Source organism: Leuciscus leuciscus (genome assembly GCF_965113295.1).
Source record: "Leuciscus leuciscus genome assembly, chromosome: 17".
NCBI lineage: Eukaryota > Metazoa > Chordata > Actinopteri > Cypriniformes > Leuciscidae > Leuciscus > Leuciscus leuciscus.
This window is the reverse complement of record NC_138741.1, coordinates 20,265,666-20,281,093: the sequence shown is the minus strand read 5'-3', so window position 1 is coordinate 20,281,093 and position 15,428 is coordinate 20,265,666. Positions and strand designations below refer to the sequence as shown.

The window sequence follows — 15,428 nt, the reverse complement described above, 5'->3', positions numbered from 1 at the left end:
GCAGAGCTGTTTTTCCCTTTCATGCACCGGTTCTTCTTTCTGTCTAGCTCAGGGTGGTAGATGTCCCACTCCCATCATCCCATGGCATTAAATTAGCTAGTTTTAAAATAGTAAAGCCTGAAGGTTCAAAGCTTTGTTGCTTGTTAATTAGGCACCGTTTTATTTTCGCGTTGCACTCTTTCACATCATGCTGACAGCTTCACCCTCCCCGGTCTCTCTATCTCTCTCTCTTACTCACACACGGTTCCTGCAGTTTTTCCTATTTACAGCCAGATGTACATTAATATGCAAAAACACAGCATAAAACACACATAATTACCCATCCCTTTGCTCATATTTTCAAAAGAGAAGTGGCTGTCTGTGTCCTTTGTAATGTGTGATTTATTTTTAATTTTTTAAGTGCCACTGTAGATTGCTATTGTCATCAACCCTAAATGTGTTCTTATGGTCTCAACTTGACCAGTTACTCTAATTTCATTTGCATTCAACAGACAATAGCTACATTATATAACTCTTTCACTCCTCTCTTTCATTTGATTGCATACCTAAAGAAACTGTATAGCTTTACCTATTGAACTACTATAGATTTATAATAAAATATAAAACAAACTTGATTTGGCTTGCAAACATTTTTATTTTCTAGAACAAAACCACAAAGAACATTTCAAATATTTTTTTTTTGTTGTTCTTTCGCTTTTGTTTTAAATCCTTTTTTCCCTGTTACTTTCAGAGAGAAATACTCTGGCAACACTTTAGGAGACACTGATTTGGATTTATAGAACATTCGTATAAGGCACAAACATGAACATGGTTCCCTTTGTCAAAGACTTAAACAAAATAAAATAAAAACAGTCCTCCTATTATGTTCCACTCCAGGAGGAAGGTAACATAACCAAATAAACAGAACAACACAGTTGTTCTCTCAAAAGAAATAATAATAATAATAATAAAAAAAACTAATGACACTGTTAAAACAGTGAAGTTGTTTCAGGTGACAAGTGGAAAATGAACACATGATTTGTCAGATGCAAAAAATAAAAACAAATCACAAACCCTGCTCAGTAACCATATACACTGGTTCCACTATGGTATACATTTAATCTCTACAAGTCCATATTTTGCATATCTTATGAGATTTTCACTTTGGATCTACAATCAAGCAATTAATAATATAACTGAGCAATAATACAAGAGTACCACAAGTGGTTTGTGCAATATTTTAGAGACTGTTATTATTTTCCTTCCATAAAACAAAAACCAAAGCATATAAAACAGATTAGCATGGTTTCTTATAAAGTATTTAGCAACAGATGATTTCAAAATGTTCTATTTCAAAAAGCTCTTTCTATGCGCTATACATTCCTCTTTGTAGGTTGTACCGTAAATGTACTACAGACCTCATATAAAATGTAAACAAAGAAAATAAATTGGGTAACACTGATTTACTGTGAATACTTCTATTGATATACACAATCTGGCTGAAAAATAACAAAACAAAAACTTTAACAAAAGAAAGAAAAAAAAGTAATATTTGGTCAAGGATTTGAATAACCAAATTGACCAACAGTAACCCAGTAACAGTGAGTTTTATTTATGGCTTTGAGCTAAAGGACAGGCACACAAACCTGACAAAACACCTGCCAGATACACATATGTTTTGCACATACAAAGGAAACTAAATCCGTTATACATGCAAACAACTTGACAAGTACCTAATGCAGCTTAAATTTGATGTTTGTGCAACAAGTACATGCAAATAATGATTAAACAGATATTCCAAAACAAATCACCGGAATTTTACGGCATTCTGCTATTCTACAGAAAACCAGAGACTTCATTTACACCAAAATAATGACTGACATCTGTTTGAGATGACTATGAGGCATTCTGATTAATCAGACTTCAGACTAAACAAACAGTCAAAATAAAAAAAGTAAACTGATAATGCCTTTTAAAAAGATTAACATAAAATATGAAAACATAATGAAACTATAAAATAAAATGTATTAAAATACAACAATACCACAATGACCAATGTATAATTAAACAGTGAACATGAATATAACAGTCTGGTAAACATAAGCATCAGCTGGTTGTGAAGATCTTTTGTGTGTGATCTGGAATTACCTGCTAAATAAGTGCACGTGTTTGGCTTTGACACGGGACAGTCCGACGTTACAAAAGACAGACGTTGCATACGACCTACCGGCAAAAACAGCAGAGTTTACAGATTAAAGTGCTAGACACCAATACCGAAGCGCTCTTGCTGACAGCATGGTTAGTTTTAAACTCTGTGCTCTGCCTGTTCTCCCAGAATAAATGCAAGACCATATTAGAGGAACATTCTCTTAACAATATTGAATAAATTCCCTTTATATATTTTTAGGCATAGACAAAAATCAACCTTAATAGCATCCCAACACATCTGCAAGAATCTGCATCACTTTTTGGCTTTCTATATCAAGCAGAGTCCAGTATGAAGTGGTTTGTGGTCCAGAATCCTGCAGGTAAGAGATCACCAGCGACCACTGACACTTGCCATGTCTGAGTGGAATTGGCGGGACAGACGACCGCTGGCCCCGCCTTCTAAGAAGGAGGAGCGAATGTTGGGCATGTCAAAAAGCTTCCTCCTGCTCTTATTCAGATCTGAGGAGACATTCAAATATGATCAGTAATACATCAAGTAAACACAAACAAAACACATTAGGAAGCTACACTAGGACAGTCACTAACACACATCACACCAAGACGTAAATGATGATAGACTTTCTTTTTTAAGGGGACCTATTATGCCCCTTTTTACAAGATAATATAGGTAAGTGTCCCCAGATTGTGTCTGTGAAGTTTCAGCTCAAAATATCCCACAGATCATTTATTACACCATGTTGAGTAGCTTTAATAAGGTTAATAATGTTTTCCCCTTTTGATCTGTAGCTTAGACACAAACACAATGTTGACTGACCTGAGATCGCCAGTATCATTTTCCTGCGAGCACCAAATGTTGTGATTCCCAGTTCCTTCAGGTCTGGATCCGTTAATGTAACAAATGTTTGCAGATCAATCTATCAGACAACAACACAGAGACATACACGTATAAATGTGCATTTACAAAAGGCATCGACTATATCCACTAATCCACATTTGTTCATTATTTCTGCGCGTGCAAGGAGAACTTTTATTTCCAATTAGGTTAAAAATGTTTAATGGAAGAAGTAAAGAAATAATCAAGGCAACTTTCACTAAATAAACACAAAGTATAAGTTACATTTAAATATATGTTTTTAGTAAAACATATTAATATAAATATTAATATAGTTTGAGTAATGATGCAAACACACTAATATATATATATTTTTTTTTACATTGCAAACATTGGTATTTCCTTTTGTACATGCAAATCTAAAATGACCTCCTGCTGTTGGAAGATGTCTGTATATTTTCCGAGGCCGAGTGTGCTGAAGAGCTCTGGGAGATCTGTTCCTTTGAGAGAGGAGCTGAGAGAGCAGCCATTACTGCCAGACATAGAGATACTGTCCATATAATTACTGCTGCTGAGATACTGCTCACCTACTGACCCAAACACACAGATAAAGAGAAAGACTAGTGAGTAGGCAGTAAAGTTTAGAAGCAAGTTCAATGAGTACAACATCTTTAGTCTTACGAGATTTGTTCTTGATTCTCTTTGGGCTGTTGACAGCAGGGGAAAATTCTGAATTTCCAGACAGTCCGTTCCCATTGACGTTAACATTCCCATTCAAATCCCCCCAATTATCGGATTTGGTGTCATTCCCCAAACCTTCCTGGCTCCCAGAATGTGACACAGAGAGATGAGGGTCCTGGAAAACACACAAAAAAGTAACTTAAAGAGATCATTATCAAAAACCTTTAGATGTAGCTTAATTTAAGCTGAACTGAATTGCGGCTGCATGGGCTGTGCACCGGGGAGTTTGTACCTCAAACGTTGTGCTCATGCTGGGTTTATATGGCACATGGTGTGCCCTGCGCAGCTCTTTCATGCCCTCCGCTGGCATTGATTTAGAGAAGCCCAATCCACTCCAGGTATCTGTGGGTGTTCGAACCTCTGTCACAACAGGCTTCTTCAGCATGGCTATACAAAACAACACAACTGTTTATCAACAACCTAACCAGTGATCTCATATTCAGATGTTATTTATGTACATTTTCACATTTAGACGTTAAATTAAGAGATCAAGTCTTTGCTCACCTTTAGTGGCCAGTAGCTTCTTTTTCTCATAGTCATAAGCCTGAAAAACATTCAAACACAAGGACAGTGTGCATTTTTTGTACACTTGTATATGAGTATAGTGTGTGTGTGTGTGTGTGTATATGTGTATATAAACCTGCATATGTGGTCCAAGTCGTCTTTCTGCAGCTCTCTCACTTCCTGGTGCCCTTTTATCAGCCACTGGATTCTCACAATCAGAATCGGCCAACACACACTCAACACTGCACACATGCAAACAAAATTTAAGCTGCACTTCATAACTGCAGTTTAACCTTGTTCAATAAACTTTTTATACAAACAGAATTGTCATCATAATGCAAGGTCATTTTATGACTGAACATACTAATGTGAGTTCTTGGTTCTCTGCAGAAGTTCCAATGTATGCCGTTTCCCTGATGACACCGAGGCCAGCATCTGCTTCAGTTCACTCCCATTGGCTGAGTGAGATGGACTTCTGGGCATGCCCACTTCAACAAATGTATCTGAGCCTGATATAAACATACAGTACATACACACACAAATAGTGAATATTCTAAAGAATCAATACTGTACACAGTGAACCGAGGGTCCGAAAAATGCTAAAGAGACACACAGACAGATAGATAGATAGATAGATAGACACAGATAGATAGACAGACATATAGATAGACAGACAGACAGACAGACAGACAGACAGACACATAGATGGATAGATGACAGACACAGACAGGCAGATAGATAGATAGATAGTAGATGGATAGATAGATAGACACAGATAGATAGACAGACATATAGATAGATAGACAGACAGACAGACAGACACATAGATGGATAGATGACAGACACAGACAGGCAGATAGATAGATAGATAGTAGATGGATAGATAGATAGACACAGATAGATAGATAGATCGTGTTCTGCACCTTCATCTGTAGATTTATTGGAAATGGATTCTGATTGGGTGTGTCCAATGACTTCCTGGGCCGTGTCACAGTGGGCAGGGTTCAGTGATACAGAGGAGATTCGGCTATACACAGAATTTGCGAGCTGCAACATAAAGCATCCAGCATCCAGCAAAAACATACACAGGAATCATAGTGAGTTTAAAACAAAACAGATGCACACATAGTAACTTTAATAAAGAGAAGTTCCTCACATGTCCGTTGAGATGATCTGCACTGGCTGGTTTGTGTATTGGTGCGAGTCCAGGTGGAGGGGACGGTGTGTGAGCGTGTGCTTGACTCTGGACCCCAGAGAGCAGAAGACCACTGAGAGTTGTCTGAGACACCGACTGCAACATCAGGTCTGTGGAAAACCCTGAGCAAGGGACAGAGAGAGAGGGTTATATAATAATCATAAATAATATATGAGGTTTACAAGAGCCTGCACTCACCTGATGTGTTAGTTGTTGAACTAAGCGCACTGGCCCATAGTGAAGCAGTGTGACCCGGAGCATGTGAATGTGTGTGAGCAGATGTATGAATGTGTTGCGTGTTGTTCACCGCTCCTTTCTGAATGCTCAACATAGAGCCGTGTCCATTAAGAACACAGTTTGAGTTTGGGGAACCATTAGAAATGGGGCTGACAGACCTTAGAATACCAGCTAAAGAAATAGAGACAGAAGAAAGAGTGAAATGTAAATATCAAAAGTATTGGCAATCACAATTTTTTTAGCGCATAACATGTATACATTTTCATTTTTATTAATTTATTTATTTAGCTCCAATTCAACTTTCAACTGAGGAATAGCACAAGCAATTTCAAGAGACAACAATATATCATTAGCATACTAGTTGGACCTGCCTGAAAAACAGCGTTTTAGCATGATTTAGCTAAAGAATCTAAATTCACAATACCATTGTTATCAGATTTTATAAACAATCTTCAAACATTAGCATGTTGCTAAGCTAATAATTTGATACTCAAATGAGCACAAAAAACAAATGTTGGGTGAAATAGTACATTTTAAATTATAAAACAAACAAACAAAAAAATATATTATTTATTTATTATAAATTAATTCATTATATTAAAAAAAATATTGGGGAACCATTAGAAATGGTTATATAATTATATATATTATATAATGGGTTTCCTTAAATGAAAATATATATATATATATATTTTATTTTATTTTATTATTTTTTTGCATTATTTTCAACATTTACCACAACCCATTTGACTTGTTAAATAATCTTTGATTATTTTTGTTGTAATATATTCTGGCATTGTCTTATCCATAAATTACACATGTGATGCTGCCTTGATTTGGTCAAAAAGAGATAACTTACAAGACAACATAGTTTAACCAACCATGTTATAAAAGTTATCAAGGTAGACAGCTAGCTAGGTTGTGAAACAAAGCTATTGTTACCAGCATGACTGTTAACTTAATTACTATTATCATACTGATCCTAAATGTAACTGTACTCTAAACATGCACACCTAAGTCAGAGTCTTGAGAATAACAGAGGGGACTGTTTTAAGTCACACAAATAGTGTGTGAGTGAATGTGGAACACAGGCAAACACAAACACACACATACACACAGCTGTAGCTAATTATGGAGCCGTTTGGCAGCGTAAGTTGTAATCTGCGAACACAGACAGTAGTAATTATAGTGACTGCATAGCTAAAGCAGGACTGTGTATGTTGTATTAATACAAACAGGCCTTGCTTAGAATACACATTCAAGGAATTACTTTTAGATCATAAATGTACCTTACACTGTGGTTAAGTAATTTTATATATATACACACACATATACACACACACACACACACACACACACACACTAACTACATTACCCAGAGTTCTTAGCCTCAGTTCAGCTGAAGCTAGCGTGTCTAGTCCAATGGAGCCAATCAGGGGAGGGGAGGCTGGAGCATGTCCGTTAACAGTGACATGGTTGAAAGAAGAGGACACACTGCTGGACTCCAGCCCCAACAGGATCTTGCGCACCTCATACATACTCCCAGCATTCCTTTCCACGCTCTTCACTATCACAGACTGTGAGGAAAACGTATAGTCAGTGACAGAGTCTAAATGTACCACATATACACAAAAGAGCTGGGCTTTTGTTACCTTGCTGGGTTGTTTCGGTTTCGGTTTAATACTGATGAAGACGTCTAGCTGCTCCATAAGTGTAGTGACGACCTGAGATGCCACCTCCATCTCCTCCTTAATGTCAAACAGCAGCACCAAAGGCAGACAACCCTAAAATATACATGCATTCAAACACGCATACAAATCAATTCTGAAAAATCACAAACTTTTATCTTATCAACTTATTAAGTCTAATTATAGTCAAGTCAAGTCAAGTCAATTTATTTATAGAGCACAACATAAACACAACGTTTGTTGATCCACAGTGCTTTACAGACGGTCAAAAGGTTAAAAAAGATATTTTGATATTAAAAAAAAAAACAACAAAAAAAAAACAACACACAGCATCACTCAAATGCAAGAGTATAAAAATGAGTCTTTAAGCTAGATTTAAAAACGTTGAGCGAAGGAGAGGCCCTGATATTAAAGGGTAAGCTGTTCCAAAGTTTAGGGGCAGCAACCGCGAAAGCTCTGTCACCTTTGGATTTGCAACGTGAACGAGGGACAGATAAAAGAAGCTGGTTACAAGATCTTAATGACCTAGAAGTTGTATATGGCTGGATAAGGTCACAGATATAATCCGGGGCTGATTTTTGCAGTGCCTTATATACAAAAAGAAGGACCTTAAAATCAACTCTGAATTGAATAGGGAGCCAGTGCAGTGAAGCAAGGACAGGAGTAATATGCTCCCGCTTTTTTGTTCCTGTCAGCAATCTGGCTGCCGCGTTTTGAACCATCTGAAGACGAGATAGAGTGCTTTGAGGAAGGCCGACATACAGAGAATTACAATAGTCCAGTCTAGAAGAGATTAGTGCGTGGATGACAATTTCAAGATCCTTTTGAGAAAGAAAATGTTTTACCTTCGCAACAGATCTGAGGTGGAAGAAGCTACTCTTTACAACCATGTTTACCTGCTTGTCGAATTGTAGTAAATGATCAAAGTGGACCCCTAGATTTTTTACATAGGGTTGTACGCTATCACTAAGGGAGCCTAACCTACTTGTCAGAGTAGTATTGAGTGCAGCGGGGCCTAGCAGAAGCACCTCAGTTTTGTCAGTGTTTAGTTGTAGAAAATTGTTAGCCATCCAAATTTTCACTTCGTCAAGACATGAAAAAAGAAGTTGAATAGAAAAGTCATTTTCAAGTTTGATAGGAAGGTAAAGTTGTAGGTCATCGGCGTAGCAGTGATAGTTTATACTATATTTCTGGAGAATGGAGCCCAGGGGAAGCATGTAGAGTGAGAACAATAAAGGGCCAAGGATAGAACCCTGAGGAACACCATAGGGGACGGGTGCAGTAGGTGAGGTAAACGACCCAATATTTACTGAAAACGTCCTACCCTTTAAATAAGAGGTGAACCATTTTAATGCCGTGCCTTGAACCCCTACTGCATATTGAAGTCGTTTCAAGAGGATTTCATGGTCAATAGTGTCGAAGGCTGCACTCAGATCTAATAGTAACAGAATGACAGATGACCCTGAATCAGTAGACAACAAAAGATCATTCGTAACTTTAAGCAAGGCTGACTCTGTACTGTGAAGCGCTCTAAAACCAGATTGGAACTTATCCAAAATATTAAAGGCATCCAGGTAAGAAGTTAACTGTGAAAGCACTGCTTTCTCTAAAACCTTGGAGATAAATGGGAGTTTAGAAATTGGCCGGTAGTTACTAAGAACAGATGGATCAAGGTGAGGTCTTTTTAGCAGGGGCTGTACAGACGCATGTTTAAAAGACTCAGGGAAAACCCCACTAGACAAAGAACTGTTTATAATAGTTAAAAGCGCAGGGCTAATGGTGTCTAGTACCTCTCTAAGCAAACGGCCAGGCAGTACATCAGATTGACAGTATGTAAATTTCATCTTAGAAATTAATGCACTTAATTGAGATTGAGTCACTGGTTTAAAACTAGTGAAATTGCTAGGAGGAGAGATCGTGGGAGAAACAGCCATTTCAGGAGGAGAGAGGTGAGATCTGATATCTAGTATCTTCTGTACAAAGAAACCTAAAAATTCTGTGCAGGTCTCGAGATTGCCAACAGGAGCTGAGCAAGTAGCTGGATTAAGTACTGAGTTTATAGTTTTAAAAAGAACTTTTGGCCTGTTTGCATTCATGGCAATCAAATTTGAAAAGTATTGAGATTTTGCATCACTGACCGACTTTTGATAGGTGGCAAGACAATCTTTTAAAATTTGATAAGAGACCTATAATGGCTTTCCTTAAATGAGTGTACTGGGTTAAACTTAATTATTATAAATTATTATAATTAATATAATGTATTTATTTATAATTATTATCATTTTAACTCATATATTTTTCAATAGTTCAGTTTATAAAGGCAAAAATCAAGGTTATGATGAGGCATGTACAATAGAAGTGAATATAAAAAGTGGATATAACTTTACACAGAAATGGTTAGTAAGTGATTTTATCACAGTAAAATCATGTTAATATTCATATTGTTCACATCTTGTGGCTGTACTATTAAGCAGCGAGTATTTTAACGTTTATGATTGGCCCCCATTCACTTCCATCATAAGTACCTCACTGTATCCAAAAGAGACAAGTGGAATTTTTTTTTTTGTTTGTTTAACTTTTGAAACCGGACCTTTCCTTTAAGATGGCTTAGCAATGTTGCTATTGTTACATAAAACTACAACTAAAACCAAAACCAGTAAAAATATTTTTTTGTTAACTGAAATGTGTTTAAAAATATAGATATTAAAACTTAAAGCTGCAGTACGTAGTTTTTCCTCTTTGTCGCCATCTCTGTTTGAAATCTGCAATTGCAGTTATTTGTGGAATTATCAACATTACGTGGGTTGTGCCTCGGCACGGCAAAGCGCAGATGATTCCAATGTTTTGAGGAGAATGTGAGACTGTCAGTCACCGCGCCGGTGGATACTGTCATTCGGAATCACAGATTCTACTTTTTGGAGGTATGACCAAAATAAGAATTTTCACTGGAAAATGTCATTTGAACACTTTTATTCTGACCAACTAAGGTGAAAAAAGCATTGCAGTAAATCGTGCTGATTAAATCTAACGATCGCTTATCATATCACGTCAAACCATGCAAATTATACTTTGTTCTCAAATTATTAATGTTAACAACATCAGAATTGCGTGACTACATTTATTGTGTATTAGGGCTACCTGTAGTTCAGTTTCACTCTGAAGTCTTTTGCATTTTACAACGGGTGAATCTCCAGTTGTCACTGCTGATTGTCGTTTGAACCTTTCTGGATCCGCCATCAAATTGATAAGTTTAATTATATCAAGTGCTGTGAGAAAAGGCTATAAATCTCCACCTTCAACATCCTCACACGCAATATAGCCTACTTGCCGGGACACCTTCTTTATAAGTACAGATGTGACGTAATGATGCAAAGACATGCTTGAATTTCCTGCGGAAATACACCATTACCACTGGAATTAAAAACATTATCACAATCTTACCGTTTTGAATCGAGCTAAGGCAAGCAGATAGTTTTGAACACTGGCTGGTTATGTACTTGCTCAAAAATGTATTTTGGATCATTTTTAACCCTAAAAAGTTATGGACTGCAGCTTTAAATTTAAAAGGAAATTAGAACTGTTGTCTGGTCAACTAACTGAAATAAAATAAGGTTAATTTGAAGTACTAAAATGACAAAAACTGAAATAAAAATAAATTTAAGCTAAATAGAAATATATTACAAAATTCCTAAAAATGACAAGCACATAACATTTCTAAAAGTATCAAAATAAAAGCTAATTCATAGTATATAAATTATACTAAAATAACATTGCTGATTAGTCAACTAGTTCTTCAAGCAATCCTCTGACTAATAGATTTTGAAAATATGTAGTTTTGCACATGTCTTATAATTAGACCTCAAAGATTAGATTATAGTTTGAAATGGCAGCGTGGCTAAATCTGCATTTCCTGTTTTGAAAAGAAAAAAGGAGCAGAGAGGAAAAAATCTGGCAAGAGTTTTGAAATCCCTCTGGTCGGGCACGTTGCTAAAGCCTCGAAGTCTTCATCCAGCCCGGCATGAGTCTCATCATCTGTCAGTACTTACAGACTCTCATCCAAACATCCCTCTCAATGTCATCTCTTTCAACAGAACATGTGCTCTGTTTCGCAGACTGGCCTCAAATATGGAGGGAGATATTAAATTAAAGAGCATAAGACAGAATAGAAAAAAGACAGATAAACTGTTGCCATACCATTAGCTGCTGTCTCGCCGCACATACGCCATCAATGCTGCCCTGTATGTAGACAGCAGAGCGGCTAGTGTGCGTGTTGTGAGTGTTGAGCTCGGGAAAGTGAATATTGGCTCCAGTGCGCTGGGAAATGTGTTTGACGTTGGCTCCGTTGCGGCCCAAAAGGAAGTGGTGGTGCTGGGGCGCAATGTCCAGTTGTGTGCTGACCAGCACTGAGCCGGCCAAAGACCCAGCAAGGTGCTCCAATAACAAAGCCGTACCGCGCTGAAACACACAAACATGTTAGCAGCACACACTTGATATAGATCTGCAGTAACACAAACACACACAGGGATGCCTGCATATAAGCTTACACATACACACACTAATAAAACCGTCGCCCATCTCTTGTAATGTCTTATATTATGTGGTGGAGGCTGCTGTTTTCACTTTAATTTCTGGCAGCACTACTCGAAAACTAAATCTCTCCATTTCATGAAATGACCTAGTTTCATTCCTTCTGCTATTCAAGAGCTCGCTCATTTCATATCTGCTAATGAATGCCACTTCAGTAGGAGGTTTTGATTGGTTTTTGGGTGAACTACAGTATGTGCACTTTTAGGGGTTGACTTTCACTAATAAATTCAGATTTTACCATTTTATTTTTTGATATATGAAGGTCATCATGTTAAAACTGTTTTTTTTACCATGCCTTTACCATTTATTTTAGTTAATTTGAAATGGTTTTAATACTATCATTCAAATGTTTTGGGTCACTAAGATTTTTTTATTTTAAAGAAATTAATACTTTAAAGGGTTAGTTCACCCAAAAATGAAAATTGTGTCATTAATGACTCACCCTCATGTCGTTCCAAGCCCGTAAGACCTCCGTTCATCTTCGGAACACAGTTTAAGATATTTTAGATTTAGTCCGAGAGCTTTCTGTCCCTCCGTTGAAAATGTATGTACGGTATACTGTCCATGTCCAGAAAGCTAATAAAGACATCATCAAAGTAGTCCAAGTGACTTCAGTGGCTCACTCTTAAGTTTATAAAGCGACGAGAATACTTTTTGTGCGCAAAAAACAACAAAAATAACGACTTTATTCCACTATTCATTTCCTTCTCTCTGGGCCTCGAGTGAGTTCACGTAGTAAAACTGCGTAGCGCTTCTGTGTTGTACACACGCATCACACACATGACCAGCGTCGGTTAATAGTGAGCCTACGTGTGACGTACAACACAGAAGCGCTACGCATTTATACTACGTGAAAAAACTCGAGGCCCAGAGAGAAGGAAATGAATAGTGGAATAAAGTCGTTATTTTTGTTGTTTTTTGCGCACAAAAAGTATTCTCGTCGCTTTATAAACTTAAGATTGAGCCACTGTAGTCACTTGGACTACTTTGATGATGTCTTTATTAGCTTTCTGGACATGGACAGTATACCATACATACATTTTCAACGGAGGGACAGAAAGCTCTTGGACTAAATCTAAAATATCTTAAACTGTGTTCCGAAGATGAACGGAGGTCTTACGGGCTTGGAACGACATGAGGGTGAGTCATTAATGACATAATTTTCATTTTTGGGTGAACTAACCCTTTAAGTCAGCAAGAATGCATTAAACTGATCAAACATTCTATACTCTACTTCAAAATTTGTACAAAAGCTATTTATTCTTCAAAGAATCCTCAAAAAATATGCATCAGTTTCCACAAATATGTTAACTGTTTTACACAACTGTTTTCAACATTGATAATAATAATAAATGTGTCTTTAGCATCAAATCACCATATTAGAATGATTTCTGAAGGATCACAAAACACTGAAGACTGGAGTAATGATGCTGAAAACTCAGCTTTGTTGTCACAGGAATAAAATATATATTCAATTAGAAAACAGTAATTTTACATTGTAATAATATTCCACATTATTTGTGTTTTTACTGTATTTTTTTTAGATGAAATAAACATAGCCTTGGTGAGCATAAGAAACTTCATTCAAAAACATCAAAAAAAATAAAAAAATAAATCATACTAACCCCAAACCTTTGAACAACATTGTTTGTATAAAGTTAATATTTTCACCCTTGTTTTTATATAAGAGATTTTATGAAAGATTTTATTATTTTATCATTTTATTTATTCTATTTTATTATAATGAATTGATTAATTTTATATATATATATATATATATATATATATATATATATATATATATATATATATAAAATCAATTTATTATAATAAAATAGATTAAATAAAATGATAAAATAATTAAATATCTTTCAATTGCAGCATTCATTTGTATATCTATCACTTCATGCCTCACCTGAACACCACTGGCATTGTTCTGGTTGCCACGGACGATGGCAGTGTTGCCATAGAGACGGGAGGGTGCTTTGAAGGAGATGGAGACATTGTAAGTGTGGGAGATATGCTGAACTACAGGAGAGCTACAGTCCACATGCTGCACCACCCCACTGCATTCAAACATCAGCATCAACGGCAACAGCTCCTACAGAGAGGATGAGGAAGAGTGATGCTTTTGAGTAGACAACAACAGACGGGTTGAAGACAACACACATCAAGAAGTTATGACATTTTTAACCACTAGGGTGCAGCACATAAAGCCCCTAATCAATGGTTGGCCTTTCAAACTGGGCCACAAGGGGGCGTTAGAGCAGAAAATTAGAAAGGAAAAACAGTGTATTTAGGGCTGTCCAGGATAATGTGTTAAAAGTTATCAATCAAATAGCTTAACATATTAATGTAGTAATATATTGAAATGGGTTTGAGAAAATATGGGCTTTAAGGCAAAATTCTCTGCAAAAGTCCTGTTGTAAGCACTTAAAAATACATTTTATTTAATTTAAAGTGAAAGGGTTTCTCTTCAGGTTTATACATCTAATAGTGGTTAGAAAAAAAGATATGTCAACTTAATTGTGAATATTTGCAAGTAAATATTAAATAATGTAATCCTTGCTACATTATAAATGGGCCTTCATCATATATGGATCATCATATATGAGGTTCAGTGGCATCAAAAAGTTTTAAAACATAGTGACAAGTGACCATGAAAGAAAAGAAGAAAGCAAGCTCATAAACAGAGTCTCACCCGTATTTTAACTCGCGCTCCCTCAACACCAGTCAGCTGTCCCGCAATCGACACCTGACAGAAAAAGAAGGGGACAAAGAGACGATTGTTCTTCATGATTTTTTTTTTTTTTTTTCATAATACGTGCAGCTGGTTAATCCTTTCTCTCATCCTGTAAGATTTCTTTTTTTAAATAGGACGCAATGTCACGTCCAGACAACTGATTTATTACCAATCGAAACATAAAATAGGAGTATGTGTGTGGCAGTCTGCCAGTCTAAAAAACCTTAATTAAACATCCTGCTGGGATTTTTTTGGTTTCCATCATTTCATCCTGACGACCACACGTTTAATCAAGGCCTGTGAGAATTAATCCCGGTTTGGAACAAGGTGATTCGGCCCAGTTCAGAGAGTCCATCTGGTTTGGCTCTGAAGTCGGTGTTTGTGCATGCGTGCGCTTGTATACGCTACTAACATTCCAAACTGTCTGCACGCCTCGTCAGACCACTCAGCAGTCTATTTAAACCTGAGAGCCATCCAACAGCCAATCAGATCCATCTTACTCCGAACCGTTCTCATCCTCCGGCCAATACAAACTGCCTCGTGTCCCTCAGCCAATAAAATGATTCAGCTAGAGTTCAGCCACTGCTGGATAGTAAAAGTTGGCTGGATGGAAGAGATTTGCTGTGTGCTTGCTAAATTAGCACAAAGAACTAAACATATTCCCATAATGTATTCACCCTCCATTTAATATTTTTGTAAGTAAAAGACCAAAATGTCAGTAATTATTTACTGGAAATCTTCCCTCTGCTGTAG

The 15,428-nt window shown here is 36.7% G+C and overlaps 1 protein-coding gene across 4 annotated transcripts in view; it reads right to left on the bottom strand.

Annotated features, from left to right (window-relative positions):
* Positions 1-614: 614 nt before the first annotated feature.
* bicc1a (BicC family RNA binding protein 1a) overlaps positions 615-15,428 on the bottom strand; it is a 39,316-nt gene continuing 24,502 nt past the window's right edge. Inside the window, exons 6-21 of one of the 4 annotated variants that reach the window (XM_082144092.1) lie at positions 14,634-14,687; positions 13,848-14,033; positions 11,540-11,800; positions 7,310-7,441; positions 7,033-7,234; positions 5,619-5,828; positions 5,382-5,542; positions 5,149-5,272; positions 4,590-4,734; positions 4,362-4,467; positions 4,226-4,265; positions 3,954-4,108; positions 3,662-3,836; positions 3,410-3,570; positions 2,963-3,062; positions 615-2,646 (exon numbers count right to left, since the gene is read on the bottom strand). In XM_082144092.1, coding sequence (XP_082000218.1) covers positions 2,516-2,646; positions 2,963-3,062; positions 3,410-3,570; positions 3,662-3,836; positions 3,954-4,108; positions 4,226-4,265; positions 4,362-4,467; positions 4,590-4,734; positions 5,149-5,272; positions 5,382-5,542; positions 5,619-5,828; positions 7,033-7,234; positions 7,310-7,441; positions 11,540-11,800; positions 13,848-14,033; positions 14,634-14,687 — 2,343 coding nt within the window. In that variant the 3' untranslated portion in view covers positions 615-2,515. Of the gene's footprint in view, positions 2,647-2,962; positions 3,063-3,409; positions 3,571-3,661; positions 3,837-3,953; positions 4,109-4,225; positions 4,468-4,589; positions 4,735-5,148; positions 5,273-5,381; positions 5,543-5,618; positions 5,829-7,032; positions 7,235-7,309; positions 7,442-11,539; positions 11,801-13,847; positions 14,034-14,633; positions 14,688-15,428 lie in introns of all 4 variants that reach the window. The other 3 variants (XM_082144093.1, XM_082144090.1, XM_082144091.1) reach the window with 3 other exon arrangements.